Source organism: Halyomorpha halys, unplaced genomic scaffold (genome assembly GCF_000696795.3).
Source record: "Halyomorpha halys isolate HHAL.00 unplaced genomic scaffold, Hhal_1.1 Scaffold541.1, whole genome shotgun sequence".
NCBI lineage: Eukaryota > Metazoa > Arthropoda > Insecta > Hemiptera > Pentatomidae > Halyomorpha > Halyomorpha halys.
The window spans coordinates 278,128-287,998 of NW_027112673.1; the positions used below are offsets into that span (position 1 = coordinate 278,128).

General features: G+C 28.9%; 1 protein-coding gene across 1 annotated transcript in view; it reads left to right on the top strand.

Moving 5' to 3' along the window:
• Positions 1 to 6,095: 6,095 nt before the first annotated feature.
• LOC106684073 (beta-1,3-glucosyltransferase) overlaps positions 6,096 to 9,871 on the top strand; it is a 92,975-nt gene continuing 89,199 nt past the window's right edge. Inside the window, exon 1 of the mRNA XM_014425925.3 lies at positions 6,096 to 6,417. Within this exon, the coding sequence (XP_014281411.1) occupies positions 6,402 to 6,417 (16 nt within the window). The 5' untranslated portion in view covers positions 6,096 to 6,401. The remainder of the gene's footprint in view (positions 6,418 to 9,871) is intronic.

The following is a 9,871-nucleotide window of genomic DNA, read 5'->3' on the forward strand; positions in this document are numbered from 1 at the left end:
TATATATATAATATACCACATTTACACTAATTCTAGACTTTCTTCTAAATTGTCAGACTAAGTTGAACTAATCATTTCCAAAATATAGAGCTGCCAAGGAACAATTTTTTACTGCATATGTATAGGTGAAAGTAATTGACGAAATTTGATGAAATAGGATCGGTTAATTACAAACATGTACAATTCATGATAATTTTATCAATATGTAATTAACAATAGTAGGCATTATGTCTAAATACAATTGAATATCAGTCCGAGCTGAAACTAAATAAACCATTTCAAACAAGTGAGATGATTGTTTGTAATTTTAAGTCCAAGGAAGAAAATTTACTTTTATAATGAAAATTGGTGTAAAATACAATTATAGAAAGAAACGAATCCCATACAATGACTAGCTAGAATCACACTACTTGCTGTAGGTTATTGTAAGTACTTAGCTTACTTTTGAGACAAGAAAGAACATAATATAATCTTTCTTAAGGAGTTGACTTAAGACCTATGGATCAACTATGATGAATTGATTAAGTTTAAATTCACTACAAGTATTGATTTTTTAGTTTTAGTTTCAGCTTCAACATAGTCAAACAGTGAAAAATTATGGATATGAGAATGATCTTAATTAGTTAGTGTGTTATTTTTAATGAATAAAAGGTTTTTTTTTTTTACATTCAACTAGTAGTATCAATTGGAAAACATGTTTATTGCTTTATGGTGGTATTAAAGGCTTTGTTTTGGCATTACTGTAAAATTCTTTAGGAGCCCCAGGGACTAAGAATAGCTAGAGATTGGATGAATTGCAGATCTTAAAGGCAACAAGGTATTCTTTATCATCAACGTCAGACATTGGATTGTGGTTTGCAGACTGGATTGATTTATCTCTTGACACAAAAAATCATTTAAATTAACATCGAAACACACATGGAATGACATTAGCAGCAACTCTTTCAGCCTGGATGTATGTATTTGTTTTCAAGCAGGGACTTGGAAAGTAGTAGAAAAATAGCTCTGTCACTATAATTCTCCTTGTTGAGATTCATATGAAAACTTGTTTATGTGGCTATATGTTGAACAGTCTGTTCTTTCTTCTTCAGTTGGATGTAAAACATGTCCTTGGAAATTTCTGTGTGCGTTAAAAAGAATGGGTATTCAGCCAAAGTCAAAAATGTGAACTAATGAATTTATGATATAGTAAAAATAAATTTTTTGTCATATAAAATTAGATATGAAACCTAATCATCATTCTAAATATCAGGTCAACAATGCTTTAAATATTTAGTAGATTAGAAACAGGAGATGAACTGATTTAATCTTAATCAGTAATCCTGGTTTCATTGCTACTAATTTTCTTGTTAATGAACCACTGTCTTTCTATATAAGCACTTTTTTTTTATCAAAACAAGCAAGTTCCCTGTATATTTACTGGTTATTTATTATTATTATTATTTTTTTTTTAAGTACTAATAATTTCATCTTAAGCATTTGACTACTTATTATTACCTAAATTATTTTTTAGTTTAGATAAATATTTAGCTGTATATATTTTAATACTAGATCAAATAATGCCTTAAGATAGAGTTGAATTGTATAATAAAGTATTTTAAAATATGTCCTATTAATTACTCATTAGTAATGCCAGAATATGTACAACTATGAAGATAAAAAATTGTTTTGTTTAGGCTGTGTTGATGCCTGGGATCCAAAAGTTATTAGAGGAAGTTCTGGAATACTGTTTCGAATACCAATAGTTGATAATATTGACTGGTCAGATATGAAAAGTCACCTACATAAGGATGCTCTTCTATTAGTTGCAACAAATAAGTTTAGTTCTAAAGAAAGTGAAACTAAAAGTAACCCTTGCGTAGTACCTTACTATGAAGTGGATTATTGCAATTATCCAAGTATATGCATAATTATTGGTGGAGAAACTGAAGGTGTTAGTGAAAGTTCTCTTGAATTAATGACATCTTATAATCACAAAATGATTAATATCCCATTATCGAATGAAGTAGAAAGTTTAAATAGTGTATCAGCCTTAAGCATAATTTTATTTGAAATCAGACGTCAAATAATGTTTAACAAGTTACTATAATTTTGTTAATTGTACCAATTATATCATATTTTATTTGTATATAAATGAATTAATGTATTTTATGTGTTGTTATCTCTTCCTATTTCTTATATTTGTTTGTTCAGAATATGTAGGAGTTGTACTCTTGTTTTTTTTGTCATATATATGTTTGTTTAATGCTTCCTATAAACCAAGATATTATAATTTTGTTTTAAAAAATAGAAAATTCATTCTTTTCCACCAAAATTAACATTTGGTGAAAGAAGAATAATTTTTTACAATCTCCTTCGCTGTTTGTTATGGCTACAGCTGTAGCCTACAACAAAGATATGTTATAGAAGTAATGATACTGGTAGTAATATTAAAATAATAGTTATATTATTATATTTATAATAGTATAAACTGAACAATAATGGGCTTAAGATAAAGAAGTGGGAGTAATAATATCAAAAGCAAACAAATGGGTAATAACTATAAATTTTTTCACTGCTTTTCATAAAATTAGTGGCATGTCAGACAAACCATTATAGTTTGAATTTATTTGGAACTGGAAGTTTACTAAAGATAGTTCCAGAAACTGCAGTTACTTTCTTCACTGTGGTCGTCCTACAAACTTTCCTAAATCTATTAGAATTGTACAAGTTACCTTCAGTCAGCAGTACAGTCTGTGAAATAAAATAAAAAAAATTTGTCAGATGTGCTGCTATTCAGCAAAGCAGCAATTTGTATATAAATGAATAAAAGTCATACAAGAAAATACTAAAACTATATTTATATACATCTTTATGTGCGTGTAATATATTATGTATATCGTAATAGTTAAATAAAAGTGGACTTTTATTGTAAGGTTACAAAAACATTTATTTTAAGATTTTATAAATAAAAAATAAATTTTATCATTTTAAAAAGTATCAGTGAATATTCTTGGGCACTGGAAAAAGAAGGTTTTTCAAATATATTTTAAAGAGGGACATTTGGAATGGTATACCAAAATATTCAGGACATACTTTCTACCATTGAAACAATTAAATCAATTAGTGAATTCTTATAGTCCAAATTAATGGTTATGAACACTTAGAGGAGTCTTTGGACCAGTATGCCTTCAAATTGAATCATGTGGAGACCAATCTCACTCTTAACATGATAAAAAGAGGGTTAAACATGAGTGACAGGACCATACAATTTTAATTAAGATTCAGTAAAATTTTAAATAAAAAAAAACTATTTTTTAGTTTTTCATCATTCCATTTTGTCTTTTCTGAACCGAAATGTATTGAATAGCTATTTTTCAAATTTAAATTATTCTCCATTAGTATTTTTTTTTTCAGATTCTAGCAAAATTTGAGAAGTGATCTTGAATACTTCCATCTGAGCTTAGTCACAATTAAGATTTACTGTCATCATCCTCATGTTAAAGGTGTAGTAAATCAAACTAAAGAAGAACATGAGAAAATAGTGAATCCCTACTGGTTGTGGGGAGCCCCAGAACATTTTTGGCATAGAAATACTACAGTGTTAAAAACCAAAAATAACACAGACGTTTTGATTATTTTGCCTTTCAGATGCCTTAAAATAGTAATAATGGATTACTTGTAAAAGATACAAAATACTAGAGAACAAAACAAGTTCCATCCCCAGGAAATTTGAAATTTCATAGTTAACTTGGACTTTAATTATTGTCGATTTTTAGTCTGTAAGCTCATCCAAAAGGAATGAACGAACCCTTCCCCTCAAATAATATATTTTTTTTTTTACTTCTAAAAGTCAGGGGGCCCTCTGCCTTCATTGATAATATGAAGAAGGGGAGCCTCTCTATAAATATGTTCAGATTAGCAGCAGCTAGGGGCTCTGAGTTCCCTTACCCAGGCCCCTGGTGAGAAACCCAAGGTCATGGTGAAATTTTCCCAGGCTCCTGTCTGAAATGTTTCTGAGACCCTGTCTAATATTAAATTTACTACTGATACACAATATCAACCTTTATTAGAAATTATTATACTATATTATAAAAAAAGTCTATATTTATACACAAATAATGCTTGGGCCCTCTGGGTCTATGTCTCTGGACCACTCTAACCTTTAGGATGAACAGGTTAAGCTTCAAAGTTACAATTTCCTAAAAGTTGTCTCTAAGTGGTAATTTGTTGCCCCACAGTTCCTTAATTTTTAAGGGATAGGACTGATATTTATTATTTGAGTGATTACTAGAGGAAAACACAATTTTACGAACTTGGTCTGTTAGAATCTTGTGGAACTAAGACAAAGGTATATTACATCAATATATTTTAAAGAAAGTTAACCTTGTTTATTTGTTTGTTTATGTTTAGTGGCGTTAAATTTCAATTCATGTCATCTTGCATACATTTGTTTTATTATTATTTTTATACACACACACATATATATATATTTTCCCGTCTGTTCGATGTCACATTTGTTACAGCAAATCTTCTGATTTTAAAAACTGAAACACCAACTCCATTGTTTTATTGTTGTCCCCAAGACTTTTTGAAATATTTGTGCTCAATCCCAAGCTATTGAGGTGCCAGGTGAAGTATGGACATTCCTGGTAGATATGCCTGATTGTCAAATTGTTGATTTACATTTTGTTTTGCAATAAGATAAGAGTGAGTGATCCTCCTGTGACCTATTCTAGACCTAGTCAATATGACCTCCTCTCTAAGAAATTTGCGGCTGGAGGTACTCCAGGGCTTGATGTCTTTTTTAAGTTACGCCATGGGCTTTCATTCCAAACATATTGCCATCTATCTTTTATTTACTTTTTGAGGCAGTTACTCATTTCTAATGGAGTTGAAATTGCTTTATCCTGTCCCGGTAGCGCAAGTACTGAACAAAAGAGGTGAAATTACGGATTCAGTTCATAAGCATAGAATAGGGCTTGTTCGAAATGCTCGAGTCGCGATTCGGATTCTGGATGATTCGGTTCTGTGATCGACTATATCCAGATTAGCAAGCATTTGGGAACGAGCTGAGCCGTAGTACATTTTCGAACCTGTTTATGCCTGATAAAGTTTAAGAAGCCTAGTTCTATCAACACCTCAGGAATTATGGCTTAGTAAGAGAATGATGCTTAGTTTTTTAGTGCAGTTAGTCTTTAGTACAGAAATGTGGTGTTGCTAATATTCTATCGAAAGTTAGGCCTAAAAATCTATGGTGATCCGTGTATGGTATTATTAGAGAGTTTCATAGAAATAAATCGGGTGACTGAGGTGTATTTCGTTTTCTACTGAAATGGAGGCATTTTGTCTTGTCTAGGGAAAATTGAATGTTGATAGTAAATGACCAGTTTTTTTTTATCCTGTTTATTGCGTTTTGTAGTTTAAGTTGAATTTCTTGAATACTTCCTGATCGATAGAAGATTTCCAAATCGTCGGGAAATAAAGTGGCTTAACTCCCCTAGGCAAATTAAGTCCCAATTCATTTATTGCCAGAGAAAACAGTGGGGCTGAGGACACATTCCAGAGGTACCCCGTGAATCTGCCTTATTTCCTATATTCACATCAAACTCGTACCCTACAATGCCGACTTAACCTTATAAAATGGTCGTGTTATTGGTAAATGAAACTTTTCAGGCTATATGTTTAATCATTTTTAAATAAACAACCAGAGATCAAACCACTTTAAACATTTGTTACAATATTGATAATTTTTACTCAGGTTTTAAGATTTATGTTGCACTAACGTTTAATGCTGCATTAACAAAGAACTATTACACATAATTTCTTATTTTGTGTTAAGTTTCCTGGAAACTGGTTATATTCACAATTTATGAAACACAAAAGATGTTTTTAAAGTGGTTATATCTGGTGATTAAAATATTGAATAGATTGCCGTAAAAACTTTATTTACAGATATTACGAGCGATATGTTCTGTAAACTAATAGTTTCCCCCTCCCCTCAAAATGTATCTCTCGTATCCGAGTTTGTTTTTTTTAACAAACATGTTTCCATTGGTTATTTTTCGACTAAAGTAATTGCTCTGTAAAGGTTATATTAATCCATTAAATTATTCTTTGAACTGGACCTGGTTTTCACAAACGGTTGATTTATCAACCTGGAAAATTTACGGTGAAAACTTGTGCATAAATGAGGTCCCTGTTTTGGTTGAGTTTCTTTAATTTTTATTTAAGTACTAAGTCTATTTGTATTCATAAATTACAATAATGATAAACGTTCTTGTTCTTTAATGATATAACCTATTGATAAACGTTATCAATTTCCTTAGTGGGAGTGATAATGTTACTGACTACAGTGTTAAAATAATTATTTTTCGTGTACTTTTTATGTTCAAATGTTAGCTGATCAAATATTTTAGAATATGAATGTGCCTGGAGGTAATTTGATATGTTGTAACAATATTATTATTTCTTTGTTCCAATAGATTTAAGTTATACATTAGTTATTATATGTTAAATGATGAATTAAGTTCAAGGAGAAAGCTAATCTATTTTCAGATTTGTAGGTATTTCCAATGGTTTATGGTTACTTTTTTAATTTAAATAATAATAACATAAAAGTTTTGGATTATCTTTGAATTTCTTGTTTTGGTTGATTTAAAAATATTTCTTGTAAAGAAATGTATTGGAAATTAAATATTTTCTTGATTAAATATTCATTACACTCTTTTCAGATTTCACAGATTTAGTTGAAATTAGTTAAGGTTCTAACTTAAACATGTGGAGATTTTTTCAGGTAATTCTGTTTTGTATTTATTATATGAATATGTTTGAGGCTCTTGTTTCATGTAATATAAATTACTTATTTATACTGAAGTTCTTGCTGTGAAAGAAGTTCATTTTTATTTTCATTTTTGGACTTGGTGAGTAAAACAGTTAACTTTGTGTGTTAACGGTGACACATTTATAACAGTTTTGTTTTTTGAATATTATTCTACTGGTGATTGAATTGAATTTCACATCAAATGGAAATGTTATCATTTTTTTCTTTTCTTTCGACTAAGATTTGTGCTGGTTTTTATACTAATTGCTGATATATGAATTGTTATAAAATAAAGAAAAAGAAAACTAATCATTCACTCACACCTATGTATTTGTTTTCCTTTTACTAGTTTTTTCACTAGCACCTGTTGCCACCGCATTCTAGGCCCTTTTGCTCTCCTATTCTTAGTAAGTTCTAACTTATACAGGCCAGAGAATGAAAATCCTGAACATATATGTTTTTTGTCTTTTATTGTTTTACCGAAATTTTCACTAACTAAAGCTTACTGATTAATTAAAAAAATAAAACAAGTATCACTTTTATTTTGATTTTGGCAGAATAAAAGTTTTATTATAAAAGAAAAGTTATTATTTCAAAACTTTTTTATGAACTTTAAATCTGGAATATTTAAATTAAAAGTTTTATTATAGCTGTTGTACTTCATATGGAAAAAAGCTTAAAATTTTTGTATGAAAAAAGGTTTTAATAAAAAAGTGAATTGTTCATTAACACTTACTTTCAATAAGCGATACACATACGTTTAATATTAGTAAAACACATATGTTTTTTGTTATTTATTATGTTTTACTGAAATTTTCACTGACCAAGGGAAACTGATTTATTAAAAAAATAAAACAAGCATAACTTTTATTTTGATTTTGGCAGAATAAAAGATTTTTTATAAAAGAAAAGATATTATTTCAAAACTTTTTTTTGAAATTTAAATCTGGAATATTTAAATTAAAGGTTTTATCAGAGCTGTTATATTCAAACTTCATATGGAAAAAAGTTTCAATAAAAAAATTAATTGTTGGTTGACACTTATTTTCAGAAACAACGGTGTATACATTACCATACCGATTAATACATTTTTATTTAAAGATTCAGTTTAATTTTGATATAATTTTATTATTATTAATATTTTCCAAATAATACGTTTGATCACTAAAAACATATTGTAGAGCTTTATGAATGTTCTTACAACACACATTTTTTTTCATTTTTGTTAAAAAATTTCTAAAAATCATTTAAAGATCAATATAGTAGGTTAAAGGTTTTTTGGCTATTAAATCTGTGTATTTATTGAAACATAGATATTTTAATAACACAAAAAAGATGTAGAAAGTGAACATCAACATGTCATGTAATGTGTCTAAGTGATGAGTGGAGTTTCTATGTTTCTATGTTTTTAACAGACGATCTTTTAAAATTTACAATAAAATAATGAATCATAATTATTATTCAGTCTGTCTCTGGTGAATTAGTGATCTTTCAATAAATTTAACTTAAATGTTATCTATATTTTAATTTAGTTCAATGTAAATCTTGAGGGATATTCTCTGAAGCTATTGGTCATTCTCTTAGTGAATCATGCCAATGAAATCCAAGTTACAAAATGAAATGGCCAAAACCATTCTTTGCCATGCCTCACTTTTTAAAAGGAAAAAATCCAAACAATAATATTTATAATCCTTACTCCTAATATTTTTTAAACATCAGTTATTTCTTCACTTCCTCAACTATTGTAATTTTGAATATAATAAGAATAAAGCAAGTTTATGTTCATTTTGTTGTCATTAATCCTATAGACTCAATTTGCAGCAAGCCGTAAATCATGCTTTATATCCTATCCACACTGTGCTCTTGGTCCAGCAACCCATGAACCATGGTTTATGTCCAATCCACACTGTGATCTTTGTCCAGCAAACTATGAAGCATGCTATATATCCTATCCTCGCTCTGCTCTTTGTCCAACAAACTGTAAAGAATTCTTTATATCCTATCCACTTGTCCTCTTTGTCTAGCAAGCTGTAAAGCATACTTTAAATCCTAGCCACACTGTGCTCTTTGTCCAGCAAGGTGAAAAGCATGCTTTATGTTCTGTCCAGTATGCAGCATGTTCATATTCTCAGTTAAATACTACTCCATAAAGTATTTTTTATCCTATGTATGTTTAACTCATGTGGAGTATGTTATTTTATGCTGCAAGTCGGAATTTTGCCATCTTCTGAAAAGTTTATTGAAGGTTACAGACATTTAAAAAATACATCAATATCACCATCCTTCGATGATAATTTTTACATTTCCATAATGATTTAATATATTTTGAAATAATGCATCTTGATTTAATAATTAATAACTTGTAGAAAAAAATAATGGTTTTCAGATTTAGAAAACAGAAAAATTAGGGTTTTTTTTTGGAGTACTTTGAGAAGGGATAAATATGTTGTACATTAATAATTTATGCCTATATATGGCCAATTTTAAAATATGGTATAATTTGTAATAAAATAATGGAATTAATTGTAAATAATACTTTTATATTTTAGGATAAACTATTTTTTTCCCCATATTTTATTATAATATTGCGTACATAAATATAAACATAAATTTTGTTTAGTCCTTTTTCAGCGTTATATTTTAAACAAATTTTAACATATTAGAGTTTTATTGGAATATAATAAGTAGAAAATAAACTATTATTTTTCAAAATCCTGCAATTAATTTTATTTTTTTAATATTTTAAAGTTTATGTTATTTTGATGTCTTTTTATTTTAAGGAGGATACTATTTAGATAATATATTTTGTAGTATTTATAATGTACTTTAAAGTTCCTTTTAAAGTCTCCCTCCCTTGACACCACTCATCTGGAATACATTTTTGTACAACTTACGTCATGCTCCTTTTCCCTCCTCTATATTGTTATCTATCGCCCACCTCGAGTTCGTTTTGATAATGCATTTGAATCCTCCTTCCTTTCATATATTCCTCTCTTCCAAAACATAATAATCGCAGGTGATCTCAACACGAACCTTCTCACAGACTCTCCCGATCGATCATACCTTATG